Source organism: Diaphorina citri, unplaced genomic scaffold (assembly GCF_000475195.1).
Source record: "Diaphorina citri unplaced genomic scaffold, Diaci psyllid genome assembly version 1.1 scaffold2748, whole genome shotgun sequence".
Lineage (NCBI taxonomy): Eukaryota > Metazoa > Arthropoda > Insecta > Hemiptera > Psyllidae > Diaphorina > Diaphorina citri.
Genome location: NW_007380165.1, coordinates 1 through 23,847, shown reverse-complemented (window position 1 = coordinate 23,847; position 23,847 = coordinate 1). Strand labels below are relative to the sequence as shown.

General features: G+C 39.9%; 1 protein-coding gene across 1 annotated transcript; it reads right to left on the bottom strand.

Annotated features, from left to right (window-relative positions):
- Positions 1-586: 586 nt before the first annotated feature.
- LOC103519483 (capping protein, Arp2/3 and myosin-I linker protein 3-like) lies at positions 587-23,269 on the bottom strand (the record flags this gene model as incomplete). Its single annotated transcript, XM_026830968.1, has 23 exons — positions 587-610; positions 723-926; positions 1,788-1,991; positions 3,249-3,365; positions 3,854-3,863; positions 4,466-4,757; positions 5,039-5,168; positions 6,395-6,678; positions 7,349-7,559; positions 8,034-8,111; positions 8,705-8,892; positions 9,093-9,233; positions 9,692-9,838; positions 10,183-10,412; positions 11,170-11,502; positions 12,822-13,065; positions 13,517-13,655; positions 15,819-15,954; positions 17,164-17,345; positions 17,698-17,758; positions 18,421-18,659; positions 21,951-22,134; positions 23,142-23,269. Coding segments are annotated over 23 exons (3,906 nt in total), but the record flags the coding sequence as incomplete, so codon positions are not given.
- Between the last annotated feature and the right edge of the window lie 578 nt (positions 23,270-23,847).

Genomic DNA, 23,847 nt, shown 5'->3' with positions numbered 1-23,847 from the left:
GACTAAAGGAGAGAAAAAAGAAGAAGCCCGCTTGCCTGCCATGCGAAAGGTCCTGGGTTCGATTCCCCCGAGTGGTCCCTAACCCCCTTGCACTAGGTAGGCCAAATTATCTGGCCCATTGCCCAAAACATGAGTGTGGTATTCGACAATATTTATCAGCTTGTTTGAAGTGTGTGTCCCTAACGTAATCGTTATTGGGCCTTGTCATTTTGTTCTTATGCTTTCTTCACTTAGTTTCTTCTTTATTATTTCCTTCTCTTCTTCTTCTTTTTTTTCTGCTTCACTTAGTTTCTTTATTTTTTTCTTTTTCTTCTTCTTTACTCTTGCTTTTCTTTTTCTCCTTTTTCCTCCTCTTCGTCTTCTTCTTCTTCTTCTTCTTCTCCTTTTTACTCTTCTTCATCAGCGGTGGCTATAGGGTTTTGCCAGAGATCAATGACCGTGAGTGTTGTAGGTCTTCCAGGACAATTGAATAGGTGAGGTGTGTCATGTAAAGAGGTTTGATAGAGGGAACTGTAACAACGGAGGTCATCCCGAAGCCGAAGAGAGTAGGAAGACAGGATAGGAGAAAGCCAGCCGTTCCGAGGACTTATCCGTTTAAGGTTTTCTTGCGCTGGAAGGGCACCTTAAAACAAAAGCTGCAATGCCACGTTTAGCAGCTGTTTCATTGCTAGGAAATAAAAATGGCAGTGAAACACTAAACTTGTTTAAAGAGAGAGCCATACCTGCATATAATCGTGTATGGAAGACGTCAGATCCTGAGCCATGTTGCCAAACTGTGCATGAACTTCGTTGCCCTCTATGATATTCTGAACACAATCCGTCAGTAAAGTAGACATGAGGGATTTACAATGTTCAGCATCCTCTATGAGGGACAGGGCGAGGTTGATTTCGTTCGCCTTGGTGGATGCCTCATCCTCACTTACCACCTGAAGAAAAATAGTGAGGATTTAAATAGAATATAACCGAGGTACTAGTTCAGAACTAGGTAGGTTGAAATGATAAACATATAACATATACTTGTAAGTTAAGTCATGTTACAATAAAATAAACCTATCAACCAAAACCAGTGAAGAGTAAAAGTTATTTTCATATTTAGATATACTTCTTCACTATTTGTATGTTTGTACAAATTTGTAGGTGCAAACTATTTGTACAAATAGTGAAGAAGTATATGTTTATCATTTCAACCTACCTTGTCAAGATGGACCTTCACAAAGTTACAGAATCCTCAATCTATCGTACTAGTTCAGAAGCCACACCAATGAAAAATTGCGACAAAAAGGAGCTTCCACAAATGAGCAGTGACCAGTGTTATTATAAGGTTAGGTTAAACACAAAAAGGAGCTTTCTTTTTCACTGTCGTGGCTTCTGAACAAATACCATAACCGAATATATAAAACTTAGGTGTATGTACCTATCTTGGTTATGCCGACAGAATAGAATTTTCATCAACGTTTTGACTGCGCCAGTTAAATCGTCAAAAGTTGTATTCCGTTTTCGAGTGGAAATGAGAAACTCACAACTACAGTTTCGGTTATTTGGTTTTAAAAACATCCCTTGAAAAATTACTAGTATTTTTTGTCTACTTAGAAACTTAGCACTGAACAGGTAGTACGTTTATTAAAAAAAGCTGAAGTAAAAATAGTAGTAGCCTACTGCTGGAGTAAAGGGACTTTTCAGTCCTATGCGAGCAGTATAAATAAGCACTATTATTATTATTGTAATAATGAAAATCAATAAATATTTACAATTACTTTTTCAACTTTTAATTTAATTTGGAAACATACCTGCATATAATCGTGTATGGAAGACGTCAAATCCTGAGCCATGTTGCCAAACTGTGCATGAACTTCGTTGCCCTCTATGATATTCTGAACACAATCCGTCAGTAAAGTAGACATGAGGGATTTACAATGTTCAGCATCCTCTATGAGGGATAGGGCGAGGTTGATTTCGTTCGCCTTCGTTGAGGCTTCATCCTCACTTATTACCTGAAGAAAAATAGTGAGGATTTAAATAGAATATAACCGAGGTACCAGTTCAGAACTAGGTAGGTTGAAATGATAAACATATACTTCTTGAAATGATAAACATATAACATATAATTGTAAGTTAAGTCATGTTACAATAAAATAAACCTATCAACCAAAACCAGTGAAGAGTAAATGCTATTTTCATATTCAGATATACTTCTTCACTATTTGTATGCTTGTACAAATTTGTAGGTACAAATAGTGAAGAAGTATATGTTTATCATTTCAACCTACCTTGTCAAGATGGACCTTCACAAAGTTACAGAATCCTCAATCTATCGTACTAGTTCAGAAGCCACAACAATGAAAAATTGCGACAAAAAGGAGCTTCCACAAGTGAGCAGTGACCAGTGTTATTATAAAGTTAGGTTAAACAGAAAGAGGAGCTTTCTTTTTCACTGTTGTGACTTGTGGCTTCTGAAATGATGAGAGGCATACTACGGGATGGGCTTATGGGCATCATGCTACGACAAAGACCACATGCGTCTAATGTAGCAGTTGTTTCACTGCTACAAAATAAAAACGGCGGTGGAACACTCATCTTTAAAAAAAAAAAATAATAATAATAAAAAAAAAATGTAGTTCTTAAATAGAAAACTTAGGTGTATGTACCTATCTTGGTTATGCTGACAGAGTGAAATTTTCATCAACGTTTTGACTGCGCCAGTTAAATCGTCAAAAGTTGTATTCCATTTCCGAGTGAAAATGAGAAACTCACAAGCTCACAACTACAGTTTTGGCCATTTGGGTTTAAAAACATCCCTTGAAAAATTACTAGTATTTTTTGTCTACTTAGAAACTTACCACTGAACAGGTAGTACGTTTATTAAAAAAAAAGCTCAAGTAAGTCAAAAAACCCAATAGTCATTATCGTACCAATGCTCGTCACATTTTGACTTTGGATGGAAAAAAAGCTCAAGTATTTAGTTTTGTTTAAATAGGTTTGAATCAATTGTTTCATAATAACTACTGGCTAGGATTTCTTGAACATTGCACTACCTTTTTTTCGATAAGGCGCTTCAACACGTTAGTAAATATCATTACACCACTTTACATATTCTTAGCTGGTCTACTCCCTGTTTAACGTCCCCCAGCCAGACTAAGCTGGTCTACTCCCTGTTTAACGTCCCCCAGCCAGACTTTTAAAGGTATTTTTAACAAGGTAAATTCTATTTTTAAAGGTATATTCAAGAAGGTAAATTCTAATTTACTTACGATCGGACTAGAATCGGATTGTGATCGGGACGAGAGGAAGCTATTGTTGCGAGAGGAATCCGTGGATATACTTCGTAGAACATCGGGTGTTGATGATCGGGTCTTACTATCCCCGAGCTGAAATCGGGAAGAATAACAATTCTATCAAACAAATATCATTAGTGCCAGCCTAGTTAGCTTAGTTGGTAGTGCGTCTGCCTTGTAAGCGCTAGGCCGCGGGTTCGATTCCCGCCCGGGGCGGATTTTATCCTGATGGGATAATATTCGTTCCCAAGGTCTTCTGCTGTACACATTTATGTATGATGTTATTGAACCCATAAAATTATAAAATACATGAGACCTTGTTTAGACTGGTGGGGTGAAAGGGACTTTTTAGTCTCATTCTAGCAGGATATTGGAATCCCACCATCGCATCGACAAATAATTTGCCCTCCTATTCGATTGTAAATAATTGTGATTTAGTGATCAGAAAAAATAGGTCTTACCTATGAAATTGCCAGTGATGTCGACAACTTGTAGACTATTGTTGGTGCCCAGAGCACTAAGAACATTGTTCATTTCGTTTTTCAATTTACAATCTGCTATCGATAGAGACTGGATTGAGCAATCATCATCCTGGGAACACATGAACACAAAAAACATAGATTGAAAAAGGAACACAGGTACTTAAAGTGTCACAAATGTCCCCAAAAATTCCTCCGTGGCCGAGTGGGTAAGTGGGTATCACACAAGGCTTGCACGCCGGACGTCCTCAAAGTTCTTCTAAAAAAATACAGTTCTTCAAGACCGTTTTCTCGAATAAATCGTCAGAAAATCAAGTGAAATCTAAAAAAAAAAAAAATGTTTGTGGTGAAAAGTATGCTAAGTTTACTTATATAAACGGAAGTACCGTCTACTTTCAACCTTCTCCCTAGTTGTATCACTACAAAAACTAGTGAAATCTCCTTAAAAAACTCTTCTTGGGCACAAAATAATATGCCAAGTTTTGTTCCCCTCAACGTCATCACAACAAAAGGTAGTTAAATCGCCTCGAAAAAACTTGTCTGGGGATATTAAAATATGCCAAGGTAATATGATTTCTTCTTTGCGTGGTCACATCATTTATTATATCACTACAAGAAGTAGTGAAATCCCCCCAAAAAACATCTTGGGGGTATAAAAAAGTACGCCAAGTTTTATTATATCACTACAAAAAGCAATGAAATCCCCCAAAAAACCATTCTGGGATGTCAAAAGTACGCCAAGACTCTTCCATACCTCGCAGCATATTTCTCGACAAGGTCGTCTGAATTTTCCGCAGGACTTGTTCGCACTTCTCAGCGTTCAGTTTCATACAGGGCAAAATGTCGTGGGTCGGGTAGGAGAGTACTTTGAGGGTGCGGTTGTGTTCTAGCCCATACGCCAATTCTGAGTAGCCCGCTAGGGTGATGTTGTTTCGATCGTAGTGGAGGGTGTGTAGGGAGGAGTTGATTTGGAGAGATTTGGCTAGGAGGCGGGCCCCGACATCACCTGAGAAACAAGAGAACATTGAATGTTTTTTGCGGGGATCTCATAACTTTTTTTTTACTTTTTTTTAGTAATCAAGCAAGATCTTCTGCTGTAAACATTTATATAGGATGTTATTAAACCCATAAAATACATGAGACCTTGTTTAGACTGGTGGGGAAAAGGACTTTTTAGTCTCATTCTAGCAGGATATTGGAATCCCACCATCGCATCGAGAAATAATTTGCACTCCTATTTCGATTGTAAATATTTGTGATTTAGTGATCAGAAGAAAGCGGTCTTACCTATAAAATTGCCAGTGATGTCGACAACTTGTAGACTATTGTTAGTGCCCAGAGCACTAAGAACATTGTTCATTTCGTTTTTCAATTTACAATCTGCTATCGAAAGAGACTGGATTGAGCAATCATCATCCTGCGAACATCAATATATGAAAATAGATTTGGGTCAACTAAGTTCGACATAATCATTTGCATGATACAAATTTCTTGACCCCGCCGGGAATCGAACCCGGGTCTCCCGCGTGCAAGGCGAGCGCAGTGATCACTACGCCATAAAAATGATGATTAATGTCACAGTAAAATTTCCAAGGCGTGACGAAAAACTAATCACGGGGGGTTTAGACTCTATTCGGCCACAAGCTATCCGCCTACTCACATTAACCTCACCCAGTCTGAGTGGGGCCGGGCCGGGAAAAAACAGCAACACGCGATTGTCCAGATGGTCACCCATCCGGAAACCTACCAGGCGCAACGTTGCCGAACTTCTCGAAAGGTACTCGTTCCGAGAACGAACCTCAACTGTTTGCGGTTCGTTCGCCCCGGGAGGGAATCGAACCCTCGACCCACCGCTTACAAGGCAGACGCACGCTTACCATTTGACTTGAATATTGTCCAAATACAAGCACTGTAGACTCAGGGACTTGCGGAGTACATGCAAACATCTATCCATACAGTCATGGCTTAGTTTGATACCGCTTGCTCGGAGGGCACCGAAGCGAATACAATAGTCCGTCCCTTATACCTTTTTATTACTATTGTAATAATAAAGGAAGGACGGCCTAAAAAGCTCATTCCTGAAGGGAATTCAAGTTTAAAAAATATAGAAACAATATCAGAAAGGAAGGGGAGTGGTGCTTTCTTAGCTTTTAAACAAGAAGAACACACTACTGCTAGAGGGATTAAAAACATTCCTGACTATAAACAAACATAAGCATTTAGTTGGTAATAAAAATTCTTCAGTAACCTGCTACAGGATTTGGAGGGGGCATTATCACAACTCATGTCCAACAGTGGAACAGATAAATTTAACAATGCCTATTACTTAAATAACATCAATATTAACATTTCTGTATCAAACTACTCTAATTTCTACAACAAAACATTAGAGATACACTAAATGACTAAATCTTCAAGATAGTTGGGCTTGTAATTGACTGAAAGGGGTGGAGTAAGGATATCAAGTTCTAGGAACTAGGAATATGAATCACCAATGGCCAATTGAACTGATTCTTTGCAAATCTCTATCAAATTAGTCAAATGATTGATCTGTAAAATCCCTTGTTCCCTAAGAAAATGATTAGTCAGTCCATTGATATCTTTATCTTGATAAGGTAAAAAAAAATCATGACAAACACTCACCTGTATAAGGTCCACAAGGGCGTTAATCACCGTCCCAATGTGCTTGGCTTTCAGAGTCACCAGATTCTTATTTAATACCAGGGTCCGGAGTGACTTATTCTTGCTGATCGCACTTAGGACGGAGCCCAGGTCTAAATCCATGCCGGTTTCTGTCAGGTCGAGGCATGCCAGACACCGCACGCCGTGAATGCATGACTCGAGTACGTGCGCGCCCCCGTGTGAGGAGAGGTTGTTGTAGCTCAGGTCCAGGCTGACTTGACTGATGCTTTCGTTACATGCCAAACCTAGGTAAAAAATTAAAAACTTGGCAAACTTTTTTTCACAAATGAAGTTTTTTTGGGGGATCTCGAACTAGTGGGACAAAAGATTATTGTATCTTAAGTTTAGACTGACTTGACTGATTCTTTCGTTACATGCGAGACCTGGGGAAAAATGGGGGGAAGGACTTGGCAAACTTTTTTCACGCGAAAAGTTTTTTTGGAAGATATCACTCGTTTTTTTTTCAAGAACTAGTGGAACAAAAAAATGTAGCTCAGGTCTAGACTGACTTGACTTATGCTCGCGTTACACGCCAAACCTGGGATATGGGAAGAAAAAAAAATGAAAAAAAAAAACACTTGGCAAACTTTTTTTTTTACATATGAAGTTTTTTCGGGGGATTTCACTATTTTTGTAGCCCAAGAACTAGTGCCAGGACAGATTATGGCAGCTTAGGTCGCGGCTCCCTTTACACAATTACATGAGGGGTATTTTTTTATCCAACGAATCCGGATTCGATGGATTCAAAGTACCTGCAATCGATGGATTTGAAACTCCCTTTCACTAGATTTGGATTTTGAAACCAAGTTTTTCCTTATGGATCTGGATTCGATGGATTCCATTCATTACATTGATATGGGGGGAGGGGGGAAAATACCCCTGTAGAATTCGAAAAAAAAGTCAGCTTTCACTCACCTAGGAGCAAATGTTTCAGCGCCTCCAGGGGCAGTTTACACGAGGCAATGTTGATGGATTTCAAGTTCAGGGCACTCGTAAAGAACTGTTTGAACGACAGCGGCAGCTCTTGTTTCCCCGGCTTACTCGAATTCTTCGTTGAGAAAACGTTACGCGATACGTTCAAGTCGACTAGATTGGTAGCACAGCCTCGGAGGAGGGCTCCGAAAATCTGGGGAAGCAAAGAGAATCGGAATTTAACCAACCCAGTTTATTCTTCTGCTTTTTCTTCGCCTTTTCCCGTGTACAGACGGGGTCGGCGTTTTTCGTCAGCCTCTCAATTAGCCCCAACTTGGGTGAGTGCTTTGGGCTGACATTTGGTTTTAGCTACAAATTTTACGAGTGAACGCCCTCAGAACTTAAGCAAGGGAAATTCAGGTTGGTATACTCCCTGTTTAACGTCCCCCAGCCAGACATCCCATTTAACACCCCCTTTTATTCTCAATAAAGCACTACTTAAGTACTTATACTTTCTACTTTCAATTACCAATATGTTTAGGGAAACCAATACAAGGAAATGATGGCAATCGGTCCAAATTTTCCAAATCGAGAAATGGGTAGAAATATCGGTTTTAGGGTCCCCTAAGTCGAAATAAAACACTAGTTAATATAAGAAGTATATTCCAATAAGTATACTTATACTCACAGTTTCCAGAGTACACTCCGTATTGGAAATGTCCAAGTGTTTCAGCACGTTGGGTTGAGCTAGAAAATTGCATAAATTCTGAAAAAAAAAAAAAATAATAAAATAAAACAAAAGAGACATTTAAGTAAGTAACATTTGTTTGTTTTGTAGAGGGGGCTATTGCTAAGGCGCCAAGGTCTTATCGTCCCGAAAGCAAAGAGAGAAGAAAGACAGGATAGGAGAAAGTCAGCCGTTCCGAGAAAGAACCTAATCTGTTTAGGATAAAATCTGTCCCGGGCGGGAATCGGACCTGCGACCTAGTGCTTACAAGTAACAGTTAAATTATTACTTAAATATTTGTTACGTATCTGTCACTAGATATCTTGTAAAATGCAATATTCCCCCATTCTATTTTCTTTACTTTAATTTCACTTAATTTCGTTGTAAGAGTAAATTTTCTGAATGAAATAGAGACGTATCTGTCACTAGATATCTTGTAAAATGCAATATTCCCCCATTCTATTTTCTTTACTTTAATTTCACTTAATTTCGTTGTAAGAGGAAATTTTCTGAATGAAATAGAGACAAAAGATTCAGATTTCACACTGTTAAAAAAGGTAAATACAAAGTTGGCACCATTTTTGTACACAAACAGGTTTTTTTGAGGGGATTTCACTACTTTTTGTCCTTACCGTTACATCATCTTTGAGTGAATTGTCACTCAAATTCAAATAAGTCAGCGTGGAGTCCATAGTTTTATTTAGAGTGAGCGCGTGACAGATTTGATTCACTCCCTTACTGGTGAGTCCGCAATGGGAGAGATTCAGGCTGATGAGACCTTGGGAGACGTTGGAAATGGGCGACACTAATTGGGAACCGCCTGGAAAACCGTGGGAAATGAGGGAGGGATTTTAGATAAACTGTGTGATTCAATCATGAAAATTTGAAGAAATCTAGGCATAGGTTTACATGAAAAGAAAAAGAAAAAAATCTGGTGAGAACATCACACGTCTTTATTTCTTACTATTAACTTACCTTACAACTATCGACAGCGGATTTCTTACTATTAACCTACCTTACAACTATCGACAGCGGATTTCTTAGCTTTGATCAAGTCGACAGCAGTACCAGTTAGTTTGGTGTTACGTTTCAAATGATGAGTGCCGTCTATTTTGGATACTGAGGAGGCGGAGGTCGGGGTGCTGTCCGAGAACGGTTCGCCTGGAGGGGAGAAAGAGGAAAAGAAATCAATATAAAAGACTTGATTTACTAGATATTGAAAAAAAAAAGTTCTCCCTAAGTGGGCGTCCACAACGGAGAATCGACCATCACTCAGAGCCTAGTACTAACAAAACAAAATAAACAACAAAACAAAATAAACAACAAAACAAAATAAACAAACCATGCTAATGAATAGAATCGGTCTCAACGGAGCCTTGACCATAGTACCAACCCTCGCAGAAAGTGAAGAAATCAAGCTTGGAATTTTCTCTGTGATGGTCGATGGTTTTATATTTGTATACATTTTTGATAACGCTTTCGGGACGATAACCTCTTGAAATTTGTAAGTTGGTGAGTTACCTTGTTTCTCAGCACACTTTCAAGATCCAACACCAGACTGCTCTTCACTTGTCTGGTCAAATCCGTCTGTCTTCTAACCTCCCTATCCTCCCTCTCACGATCTCTACCAATCTCCACTTCGCCAGTTGTACGCGATCTTCGCAGCCCTTCGGTAGGTTCCGCGAGAAGTCGATTTCCGATTCGGCCGTCTTCGGTAGATTCTGCAAGTCGCTTTTCAATAGCGCCCGAGATTCGTCGATTGTCCGCTGTAAGTATTCAGTAGAACCTGTCTACTTGGAAATATCTAAGGGATCAGGAATTTTTTCCCCGCTTAACCAAGTTCAATTCATTTTTTTAAATACCTACTCTTCTTATTTTCCCCTCATAGTCAACCGACCGCAGTTTGGATGTCGCTTTCACCCGACCCAAAAATGCTTGACCGCAGGTTGGATGTCAAACCTTGAGATTTGACCATAATCAGGTAGTTTTGACCGCAGGTTGGAATCCCCGCCAGGTTTCCCCAGTTACAAAAATGTCTTTCCCGATTACAAATGAAGGGGCCACGACTTTTTCCCCCATTTGGTCAGGTTCCGACTGTAACAATACTCACTCAGATCGACTGTGTTCGCTCGCTTTCCGAATCCGGCCGAAGTGCCGACGTTATCACTCGACCGAGATCGGGGAACATCGTCAGCACTCGTCACTTTGGATTTCAAATGAGGAAGCGTTGTGGTTTTGCCTGTGGTCGTGTTGGAGAAGCAATGAGAGGAAGCAGTAGAAGGAGTCTGGGGGTCGGAGGGAGCGGTGTGATTGGGCGTGTCCGGGGCAGAGCTCAGACTGCTGGAAAAAAGGGGAAGCAAGAGATTTTGATTTAAGGCTTGTCGGTTGTCAGCTTTGGTAAGCTGGTGAATAGTAGAAATTGCCACAGGGTCCCCAAGCAATAATTTCGCCCTTTGTTTCTAATTGTATGTATTTGTGTACATTGAATTCTATTATAAATATATATTATAACAAATAAAGAGTCTAAACAAATAAGCTTGGAAGGTAGCCTGCCTTTAAGCGCTAAGTCGCGGGTTCGAATCTCTGAGGTTCATTCAAACAAGGTTCAGGGTCGTTCTCGGAACGGCTGGCTTGGCTTTGTCATTCTGTCTTCCTCTTTGGTTTTATTAAAGAAGATAAGACATTTGCAGATTTTTACAATAACACTTTTCGTAACATTTTATATGGGTTCGAAACTTTAAATTAAGGTTACGGTAGGGATAACAGCCATATTTCATGCTACAGACATTCTGGTTTTAGGTAAATATTAGTCAAGCCATTGTTGGTTAAATAAAATTAGTTATTTTACAAAAACTAGCTTTTGCTGGTTATGACAATAATAACAACAATAAACCATACCGTATCTCACTGACCATACGGTATGTAGACACGTTAGTATGAGTGGACACAAAATTGAAATTTAGTTTCGTACAATTTTTGTTTGCTTGTTAATTAATGAACAAAAACATGGTATAACATCAATGGACATTTCCCCATATTTCCCGTCACATAAACAAAATCTTCCCAAAAGAAAAAGGTAGAAACACACTACCATCACGTCACGTGAGGGTTCTTGGAGGATTGTTTCATTTCATCAACTTTTTCTTTGTCTTTGTTCACAGAGCTTTTTGCGTTTTCTATTTTTGTTTTGCCTTCATCAGAAACTTCTTTTTTAAAAATATCTTTGGCAATGCGTTTAACATTTATGTCACTTTTGTCTTTACCATTTTCAATATCTTTGGCGGTTTTGCCTTGATCATGTTTAGTATCTTTTTTGCCAGTACGCTTGACAGTAACGTCATTGTCATCACTACTTGTACCGTCGCTTTTGCTGGTTTCCGTCGAGGTTTTGACATTTTCATCATCCATTTCTTTATTGATATCGGCTTTGCTATCTTTTTCTTCTTCACCATCTTTACTATTAATTTTCTTTTCTTTATCATCTTCTTCACCATTTTCTGACTCTTCCTCACTGCTTTCTTTTTTTGGGTCTGTTTCATTACTTTTCTTTACATCCGTTTCTTTATTATCTGTTTTGATGTCCTTTTCTTCTTCACTTTCATCTTCTGTGTCATCTTTATTTGATTCTTTTCCATTTCCACGCCCACTTTTCTTTTCTCCTTTATCTTCTTCTTCTTTATTATTGTTTGTATCATCTTCATCACTACTTTCTTCTTTTCCATCTTCATTTTCATCATTTTTCTTTCCATTTTCTTCATCACTACTTGTCTCTTCTTCGCTTTCTTTTTCACTTGTCTTCCTACTGTTTTTCTCTTCGCCTTTCACTTTATCGTCTGTTTTCGGTTTAGTTCTGTGGTCTTTTCCTTCTTCTGATGAACCATCACTACTACTAACATCTTCGTCCTCTGATTCAGATAATGTTTTTTTGAGAACCATTTTTAATTTAATTATTTTTAATAGTTATTTTTTATTTCCTCACTTTCTTTTTAATTTCTACTTTGTTCTTGTTATATGATAATTTAAGCTTTTCTAAGCAAAGACACAAGTTTTTAAATATTCTTTATTGAAAGTAGGTTGTTGCGATTTTACTTTTGTTACATTTTCATTTATTTTCATCTTTCTAAGAGAAGGCGTAGGGGTTATTTTATTTCTTTTCTTTTTTAATTTCAGAATGTTATGACGCCTAATAGGTGGGCAATCAAGGTTGTTGCTTTTTAGGAAGTTAACAAATTTATCTATACGAAAAGACTATCATTTTATCCATGGCAAATAATCCGTCAAAAAATACTTTCCTTCCTATAGGATAGGGAAAGTAAAAAGCAATAACTTTAGACCTTTAGAGTAAAGGAGACAATCACAGAATAAATGAAATAAGACAAAGAAGAACTCTTTTAATCAGTTTATTGAGAATACCTTTCTCCTATCCTGTCTTCCTCCTCTCTTCAATTTCGGGACGATAAGACCATAGCAGTTACAGTTCCCTCTGTCAAACCTCTTAAAACACATGCTATGCTCATTTATATTACATAGCTAGATACTACTCATTTTCTTCACGAGGCTGAGTAAGCCCCGCAACAGCCAGTTACGGAATCAATCATTTGTAAGATTTAACCCACAGTAGTACGATTTAACTCTTTAGAACTTTCCTTTTCATTTCCCACTTTAACCTACTTCGTGTCCCACTCACCTATCATTAACCCACTTCGTGTCCCACTCACCTAACATTAACCCACTCCGTGTCCCACTCACCTATCATCAGACAGCGGAGACAGGACAGGCGTGTGGTTCACACTCCCTCCGCCACTGCCTAGGCTAGGGGTGGCAATAAAGAACGAGTCCAGCCCCTCATCCTCCAGCCTGGGTATTGAGTTCTGAGCGGACAGTAGTGGCGTGGCGCGCGTGGGGGCGCGGGTCTTAGCGCGCCGCGGGCGACTCTTGACGAGGTGCTGCAGTTGGGAGCTGCCCGGCAGTTCGGTCACGGAGTCAAGACTCTCTGGAAAATAAGAGAAAAAAATTGGTTAGAAAAAAAAGAGATGTAAACATGCTTTCGAAGTAAATTTATAAGAATTCCCTATAGGTAAAAAAAAAAAAAAAGATTCCTGCCTGGGGCTAACTTTATCCTAAACAGATAAGGTTTGTTCTCGGAACGGCTGGTTTTCTCCTATCCTGTCCTTCTCTCTTGGATTTCTAGACGATGGGACCTCTGGTGTTAGAGTCCCCTCTATTAAACCTCTTGAAAAGCAGTATGTTAAAAACTGTACAGACGGATGGCTTAGTGAGACAAAGTTCGGTCACTCTCCCTACACATCTACTCCCTTTTACTCAACCTATGAGAAAAGATTTCCTTCATTCTTAAGGATCTGGTATCATCAAAATTCTCAAAGCAAGTGGTGGTATACATGTATTTCAATTCTTCCTTTCTACAAAATCTAGGAGGCCCTTACCTTCAGCCGAGGTGGGTAGGGAAGGGAGAAGGTCAGGAATATCGTCCGCTGAGCCTCGCTCCGCCGTGTCCACCACTGATTTGGGCCGCAACTTACGCCCATTGACGCTCTTCCGTTTCGAAGACAACTGGGGGGTGGCCTGAGGAGACAAAACAAATCGGAAAAGGGACAATAAGTGATTTAAAATTGTAATATAATAAAGAACTGTCAAATTTTGACTTGGCGGGGCGGAGAGCTACCGCCTACCGCGCTCCCTAATAATACTAGAACACATCACATGAGAAAGAGGGATCAAGTGGATTCAAACACTCCAAATTAATGAAAAACGCCCATAAATGATTCTCAACAGCAAAGACAGTTTTGATTAATGGGTTGAGGGCAAAATGTTTGTTTACATCATCAGGGTCTTGTCCTATGACACACATTGTATCTCTTGACTCATTAATTTCTTAATGTCATCACTTTTTTACTTTTTTATATACTTTTCAGAATAATATATTATATATTCTGTCTCCTCTATGACCATGCATTAAAAAAAAAGAAACATCTCCAGAAAACAACATCACACTAGGGAACCCCTGCTCCATCTTCCAAGTTTAAACTTCTGGCGCTTCCCCATCCGTGGCACAAGCTCTGCTTATACGGATGGGTATACCATTTATATGAAAAATGTATGTTCTGAGTTTTTTTGTCTTTCAAATATAAATGGAAACTTGTTGACAATTTTTCTTTAGTTCATTTTGAATTCTGATCAATATGCTGTGTTCCTAACAGCCGAATGACGTTTGGAGCACCGGCTTTTTAATAGAAAATTTTCCTCTTTCTCTCTGTTCATTTGTATATTTGTGTCTCTGTTTGTTTGCTTGTTATTAGTTCGTAAGAGTTTGTTTGATTGTTTATTTCATCTGTAAAATTTTGAAGAGTCTGATGCGTCACAACAAATAATCCACGTCTAAATTTTTTACTCAATATTTCAGACATGCAGAGTTTTTTCTTCGGTAAGATTATTTCATTCAAAGAAAAATCATGGACATAAAATTCGAAGGAAGTAGATCGAGGGGCATTGGGAAAAATCCTACAATGCTGCAGTGAGCACCAAAGTTGTGATATAATAACACAAAGAAACTGCATTTACATTTACATTACATTTTGACCCATAGTGTTATATCATAACACAGCTTTGGTGCTCACTGCAACATTGTAGGATTTTCCAAATATCTCAATAATCATCCAATGTTTATCTACCATGCTGACACCGGTTGCTATGCTCATTTATATTACATAGCTAGATAACTACTCATTTTCTTCACGAGGCTGAGTAAGCCCCGCAACAGCCAGTTACGGAATCAATCATTTGTAAGATTTAACCCACAGTAGTACGCTTTAACTCTTTTGAACTTTCCTCTTCATTTCCCACTTGACATCTTAAGAGGAAGGACTTATGAACAAATGAAGAATGATGCCCAAGATCGAGAAAGCTGGAGAAGGTTCTGCTGAAACCTGTCATCTGACAGATCTACTATTGTATATATAAGATTATGTCCTAACTTTTGCAAAGTGGGAAGTTTGTTAGTGACAAAAAAAAAAAAAATAAATAAATAAATAAATAAAACGCAACACAAATCCATTGTAAACTAAAACTACGTAATATGAGCTAATCTACTGGGCTGTGTTTCAAACTATAGTGTCTTTCAAGCTTTAGCAAGAACTTACCAAGTTTAAATATTCCAATTTCTAAAGTAACGGATGGCAGAAAAGGAAAGGAAAAAGTCAATCAATGAGTGCTTAAAGGTAGAAACACACTACCATCACGTCACATCACGTCACGTCACATGAGCTCATTTGGAGTCAGAAAGATGTTCTTCAAAGTTCTCCCATAGTATTGTATGAAATGTCGTTCAGGACAGCCGCTGGTTTTGGCTACAAAAATTTCACGAGAGGATGCCCTTTGCACTCAACCTTGGCTATTTCTTTAGCAAGGGAAATTTCACGCTGGTGTCCTCCCTTTTTAAAGTCCCCCGGCCAGACTAAGCTGGTCTACTCCCTGTTTAACGTCCCCCAGCTAGAGTAAGCTGGTCTTTGTTACGTATCTGTCACTAGATATCTTGTAAAATGCAATATTCCCCCATTCTATTTTCTTTACTTTAATTTCACTTAATTTCGTTGTAAGAGTAAATTTTCTGAATGAAATAGAGACAAAAGATTCAGATTTCACACTGTTAAAAAAGGTAAATACAAACTTGGCACCATTTTTGTACTCAACAGGTTTTTTTTAGGGGATCTCACTACTTTTTGTCCTTACCGTTACATCGTCTTTGAGTGAATTGTCACTCAAATTCAAATAAGTCAGCGTGGAGTCCATAGTTTTATTCAGGGTGAGCGCGTGACAGATTTGATTCACTCCCTTACTGGTGAGTCCGCAATGGGAGAGATTCAGGCTGATGAGACCTTGGGAGACGTTGGAAATGGGCGACACCAATTGGGAACCGCCTGGAAAACCGTGGGAAATGAGGGAGGGATTTTAGATAAAATGTGTGATTCAATCATGAAAATTTGAAGAAATATAGGCATAGGTTTACATAAAAAAAAAGAAAAAAAAATCTGGTGAGAACATCACACGTCTTTGTTTGTCCTAAACTACTATAATTGCCGTCGATCCGATGGGAATTAGGAAAGAAAAAAAAACCTGTAAGGGTTGAGGTCAGAAGGAATGCGTTTGGCAAACAAAGGAAGTGCTAGTTAACAGAATTGGACATTCAGATAACATAGGTATTAAAGAAAAGAAAAAGGGGGTGTGTGTTAAAATGAAAGGAAATGGCTTAGTCGTCCATACCAAAGATATATCTCAAATCTCAAGGTGTGTCCACACATAGTCGACCAGCTTTCGATCGATAATCGATCACGTCCGACGGCCGTCGACTATGTGTGGACACGCCTTTACACATATAGACAATCTCAACTCTTACTGGCTGACAGCGCTTATCAACTTTTTCTAACTTTTTTTTATATATGTTACCGGCATTCTACATAATACCTCGGTATTCTATAGCATGCGTAAACTGACCAGGCAATTCGTGAGATCATTTTCAATTCACACTTTCCCTAGGCAGTTTAATGAATGCCAAACAATGATTTAGTCAAAGTATATTCACTTCTCATGGACGACTAACCACTTCCCAAATAATAGTGGCTCTTGAGGGTACCTGAATGGGACTACGGTCAAGTCCGTCTCAGGAAGTAGGGTACAACGACATAATTATGTACCTGAATATCTCTCAGACCCCTACGATTCGGGGGCCCTGAGCTAGCTCTCTGGTCTAGATGACACCTTTTGGTATCTTCATAATGGGATAGTATATGAACTCGCAGCTTTTCTCTGGAATAAACTTGAGTGTGCGGACTCCGTGGAGGTGCTGCAGGTGAATTTCAGAGAAACTGAGGAGGGTGAAATATACCAGTGAGGGTACTTCTAGGTTCCATCAAGGCCCGGGAATAGCAGCTCGGGCAGGGGAAAAAATACTGGTCACAATAGATCTACAGAGGTCGCAGTGTTAATTGCACACTCTCTCGGGAGAGAAGCAACCAGTCTCATAATAAAATAGAATAGAAGTTCGACATGGTGAAAAGTTAGTTCAAGGTCACTCTACCTGATTTTCCTATTGATCACAGTTCCCGCTTTGTCCACCAGAGTGCGTCGTATTGACTCGCGATCTATGGAAGACTGGATCCGGTTCGTGCTATGGCCGAGAAGATCCGAACTGATCCGAGCATCACACATGACGGTCGGACATTGGTCTTTGGCCACCCTCAGCATTGCTTCTGTACTCGTCTGGAAAAATAAGAGGAAGCAGAAAGGTCGTAAATTATTGGGCTTTTTTAAAGAGGTTTGATAGAGGAAAAAGTAGCTGCTACATGTCTTACCGTCATATTGGGATTTGAATAGTAAAAATCGAGAGAAATAAGGCAAATTTATCAACTCCTCTCCCCTTTTTAAAAGGTTTGATAGAGGGAACTGTGATATGATAACGGAGGTCTTATCGTCCCGAAAACGAATAGAGGAGGACAGGGTAAGAGAATATGTACCAGCCGTTCCGGGAACGAACCTTATCCGTTTAGGATGAAATTTGCCCCGGGAGGAAAATTTAACTTGGGATACAGCGCTTACAAGGTAGACGCGCTACCCTCCAAGCTAACCAGATGTGAAGTGTGAACGGTGCGGACTGACGGTCCATGTGGTCCACACTTCAAAAATCTGACAAAATCGATAATAAATAATAGATAGATACCTCTAGAAAAATGTCTACCTAGTTTTCGGTCTTGTCTACATATTATTGTAGTGGTCACGGTGGTGTAGTGGTCACAAACCTACCTCGGTGGTGTAGTTTTCAAGATCAGAGCTCATTTGTGTGAGAAAATGTGAAAAAAATCCCCCAAAGACAAGTTTTTTTTTTTTTTTGCTTTTTGGTTCTCTGGACAAAATTTGCACCACCACTTTCGTGTTCCTGGTAAAAAGACCTTTAATTTGATATATAGGTCGACCAGGTTTGGATATTAAGTCCTTCTATGGGCACAGACCGACAGACGACACAGAAGCGAATACAATAGTCCGTCCCTTATACCTTTTTATTACTATTGTAATAATAAAGGAAGGACGGACTAAAAATGATAATCAATGTCACAATAAAACTTCCACGGCGATTGTCCAGATGGTCACCCATCCGGAAACCTACCAGGCGCAACGTTGCCGAACTTCTCGAAAGGTACTCGTTCCGAGAACGAACCTCAACTGTTTGAGGTTCGTTCGCCCCGGGAGGGAATCGAACCCTCGACCTACCGCTTACAAGGCAGACGCACGCTTACCATTTGACTTGAATATTGTCCAAATACAAGCACTGGAGACTTACCATTTGACTTGAATATTGTCCAAATACAAGCACTGTAGACTCAGGGACTTGCGGAGTACATGCAAACACCTATCCATACAGTCATGGCTTAGTTTGATACCGCTAGCTCGGAGGGAGGTAAACCAGGTGTTATATTCAAGGCCCGAGATGACAGCGACGAGATCTTTGAAGTCCAGATAGTCGAATTCTTTCAGGTTGAGCTCGCGGGTGCCGTGCGCGAGGTATATGTTGTCCACGTCCTGAGAGGGGATATATAGAAGAGAACTAAATTAATGAAATGTTTCCGGTGGAAGAAAGTTCCTTCAGGAGAAAGCTGCCACTTGAAAGGAAAAAAAATCGATAAAAAAAGAGGTTTAACAGAGGGAACTGTAACTGCTAAGGTCTTATAGTGCCGGAATTGAAGGGAGAAGGAAGCCAGGATAGGAGAAAGCTAGCCGTTCCGAGAACGAACATTATCCGTTCAGGATAAAATCCGCCCCGGGGGGATCGAACCCGCGGCCTAGCGTTTACAAGGCAGATGCGCTACCTATCAAGCCAACTAGACACTAGGCTGGCTTGTCTCAGGATTGTGACCTCCTTTTATGTATGACTTCAGTACTGCTTTGATCACATTGTCAGATACTGTTTCCGCAACACTGGCTGCAATAGCTACACTCAACTCCCTGAAACAAATAACAATCGAGTCACGGTTAGACCAATGCTTGGTTGCACAAGGTCCCGGGTTCGATGCCTACAATAGAAAAAAAATGCACTCATATTTCAATAACAAACTTGTTTTAACGGGTTACTTTCTGGTGTTCTCGTATTGGTCCAGCACCTAAATGGGAAGTATTGAGTCTCTTCTCGCCCATCTGATGAGAGACATACTACGGGATGGGAATGCTACGACACAGACCACACGAGTCTAGTGTAGCAAGTAGCAGTTCTTTCATTGCTACGAAATAATCATCCCTCACACGGGGATTTAGCTAAAAACTCAGCCTTGAAACACACTTCTATTGATTCCCGATCTATGGAAGACTGGATCCGATTCTATCCGAATAGTTCCGAGCTTACACGAGCGTGCTGTTAGTTCAAGGTCACTCTACCTGATTTTCCTATTGATCACAGTTCCCGCTTTGTCCACCAGAGTGCGTCGTATTGACTCGCGATCTATGGAAGACTGGGATCCGATTCTACCCGAATAGTTCCGAGCTTTCACGAGCGTGCTATTTGATAGTTCAAGGTCACTCTACCTGATTTTCCTATTGATCACAGTTCCCGCTTTGTCCACCAGAGTGCGTCGTATTGACTCGCGATCTATGGAAGACTGGGATCCGCAATCTTGTCCATCTGTAATACTTATAGCTTCTTAAATCGGCAAAATAACCACTTTTTTCAAGTCAGCATACCTGAGGGGGACGGTTTTTTTTTTTTTTTTTTTTTTTTTTTTTTTTTTTGTCAAGTCTGAGAATCGAACCCGGGATCATCTCCATGGCAGGCAAAGACACAAGGCGCATTTTGTCTTTTCTTTCTTCGACCCATGACACTCGCATTTTTACTTTCCTTGCCTAGAGGAAGAAAAGCATCCTTAAAGTATGGCAAAGCGGTGCCGAGGTACAATTTTGAAGGAATGTAATGTAATCGGGGATTTTTTTTTCTTTTTTTTATAGACACTAATCCAATAAATAGGCAATAGTTGTAAAAAGAAACAAAATCATGACAAACATTTACCTGTATAAGGTCCACAAGGGCGTTAATCACCGTCCCAATGTGCTTGGCTTTCAGAGTCACCAGATTCTTATTTAATACCAGGGTCCGGAGTGACTTATTCTTGCTGATCGCACTTAGGACGGAGCCCAGGTCTAAATCCATGCCGGTTTCTGTCAGGTCGAGGCATGCCAGACACCGCACGCCGTGAATGCATGACTCGAGTACGTGCGCGCCCCCGTGTGAGGAGAGGTTGTTGTAGCTCAGGTCCAGGCTGACTTGACTGATGCTTTCGTTACATGCCAAACCTAGGTAAAAAATTAAAAACTTGGCAAACTTTTTTTCACAAATGAAGTTTTTTTGGGGGATCTCGAACTAGTGGGACAAAAGATTATTGTATCTTAAGTTTAGACTGACTTGACTGATTCTTTCGTTACATGCGAGACCTGGGGAAAAATGGGGGGAAGGACTTGGCAAACTTTTTTCACGCGAAAAGTTTTTTTGGAAGATATCACTCGTTTTTTTTTCAAGAACTAGTGGAACAAAAAAATGTAGCTCAACCCACCGCTTACAAGGCAGACGCACGCTTACCATTTGACTTGAATATTGTCCAAATACAAGCACTGTAGACTCAGGGACTTGCGGAGCACATGCAAACACCTATCCATACAGTCATGGCTTAGTTTGATACCGCTAGCTCGGAGTGAGGTAAACCAGGTGTTATATTCCATGTAGCTCAGGTCTAGACTGACTTGACTTATGCTCGCGTTACACGCCAAACCTGGGATATGGGAAGAAAAAAAAATGTATATTCCAGGCCCGAGATGACAGCGACGAGATCTTTGAAGTCCAGATAGTCGAATTCTTTCAGGTTGAGCTCGCGGGTGCCGTGCGCTAAGTATATGTTGTCCACGTCCTGAGAGGAAAATAGGAAACGAAAATCGTTGTCTGTTGTTTACAAATGCAGGAGGTATTGACTATTAGGTCTGTACACAAAAAGCTCAAAGTGGCTGAGGTGTAAGGCAACCCTTGAGGGAAAATGCTGTTCGAATACGAAATCGGCTATTAGGTCATTCTTATAAAATCGTGGGGGGGAAATTAAAAAGACAATTGAGAATCGACATTCAACGAAGAAAGTTTGGTGAGCTTTCGAGAATACCCAGATTTTCATCATCAGACCAAAAATACGCGAGAGAGATGTTTACTCTACGGGGGATCGTAGAATAAAAATAACTATTTGCATTAAAAAAAAAAAAATCATACTCATACTGCTCGGCTGATGAACAATCCATTGAAAAAAAATAATAATATTAAATAAAAAAAAATCGTATTTACGGATCTGTGTCGTAGCATACCCACCCCGTAGTATGTCCCTCGTCAGGATGGACGCGAAGAGACATTTGCTTCATTTCTGTCTTTAAGGTTTGATAGCGGGAAAGTATTAATTACAAAGAAGGTCTTATCGTCCCGAAATCGAAGAAGAGGAGGGGACAGGAGAAAGCCAGCCATTCCGAGAATAAACCAATATACATATCAGGTTTATTCTCGGAATGGCTGTTAATTTGATACCTAGGCATAGGATGTGGAATATTCTACCAAATACATAAGACCTTGCTTGGACTGCGGGAGTAAAGGGACTTTTCAGTCTCATTCTGGCAGTATAAGCAGGGTATATTCTATTCTATTTAAAGTTCGGCCCGGCGAGAATCGACCGTAAAAAGCGGGATCCGAATTTATCTTACCCATGCGACTTCTTCCCTATACGATCGACACCATATAGGTACTGAAAGTTGTCCTGAGATCAGTATTCAACAGCAAATTCGGTACCACCACCGCACCGCATATGCGACCTCCTCCCTATACGGTAACGCATGATAGTCACACATACACGCGTACTGCGTCGAGAATCCGCCGCACGGTCCGATAGCGCGGGACTCCGGCGTCGTGTGACGCATGGCTAGCTCCGCGTCGCGTATGTGTTGTAGACGCTGCGCCGGCTGGATGTCCACCTTGCGGATGATGTGACTGGAGGACAGAAAAAAGAAACCGTCAATTTACGATCAGAAGTTCGCCCCGGGACGGGGATCAAACCCTCAATCTAGCGCTTCACAGAGAGGCGCGCTACCGTCTAAGACTCTAAGTTAACTAGGTGGCTGACAAGTCCTCTCTTTTTTAACAGAATTGACAAAAATGTAAAAAGAAGTTAGATAGAGGGAGCTGAATAGGGGACTGTGGAGAGGGACTAAAAGAGGGAAATGCTGACCCCAAATGAAAGATTTCTACTTGTCTTGATAGATGGGTAACACCCGAAATACGTACGTATCGATAAAATACACAAACTAAGTAAAAACCAAAAGTCAAGTGTTTTTCATTAATATTTCAAATGAAATTGGGAAAAGAGCAAAGTGGAAGAAGAAGATGGAGTGAGCTGTAACGACGTAGGTCTTATCGTCCCGAAATCAAAGAAAGGAAGACAGGATAGAAGAAATCTTATCTGTTTAGTATAAAATCCGATTCGAACCCGCGACCTAGCGTTTACAGGAGTGCTAAACTCCAAGTCGTCTAAGTTAACTAGGCTGGCAAAACCCTCTCGTTTCTGACAGAATTGATGATTCTCATGAAATTTAAAGGTTGGTTTTTTTTTTTTTTTTTTTTTTTTCACTGGTACTTTCGCCATTGGTCGCTACACATTTAAAGTAGCTACTCAATTGTGCTCACGAGGCTGAGTGCACCCCGAACTCCAACTACAGAGCCAAAAAAAAACTTTTGAACACGCGACCACCGGTGTGCAAGCCTGGTGTGATACCCACTAGGTCACAGAGGCTGCTGAAAGAAGAAACAATCAATCATTGACGATTTTTTTTTAAGGGTTTGGATAAAGGGAACTGTATCTGCTAAGGTCTTACACGATCTAGTGAACGCATTTTCTTCGTTTTAGTCTCAATATTTTTTTTTTTAATTTTTATAGTTTTTTCTGAGATAATAAAAAAAAAATCATGAGAATCACCAATTGGCTGTGATAGGTAACTTACGTGAGTGGAACAGTGGGGAATATCTGTCGCATGGCAGTGGATAGGGCTTGAATCATAGCGTCTGTCTCTCCTGATGTTTCTTCCGATGTGAGAAACGAGTACACCTTGTCCCCGACAGTCAGGCATAACTGCAAAAGTAAACGAGAATTAAGACCACTCATAAATTTCTTTAGGAAACTTGGACGAATTAGAAAAACTCGTGATATTCCCTCAAAAAACGTGTCTGATCAGCAAGGGAAATTCAGGTTGGTATACTCCCTGTTTAACGTCCCCCAGCCAGACATCCCATTTAACACCCCCTTTTATTCTCAATAACGCACTACTTGTACTTTTTACTTTCAATTACCAATATGTTTAGGGAAACCAATACACGGAAATGATGGTAATCGGTCCAAATTTTGCAAATCGAGAAATGGGTAGAAATATCGGTTTTAGGGTCCCCTAAGTCGAAATAAAACACTACTAAACTTATACTTATTACTACAAATAAAACACTTAAGTAATAAGTATAAGTATACTTATACTCACAGTTTCCAGAGTACACTCCGTATTGGAAATGTCCAAGTGTTTTAGCACGTTGGGTTGAGCTAGAAAATTGCATAAATTCTGAAAAAAAAAAAATAATAATAATAATAAAATAAAACAAAAGAGACATTTAAGTAAGTAACATTTGTTTGTTTTGTAGAGGGGGCTATTGCTAAGGCGC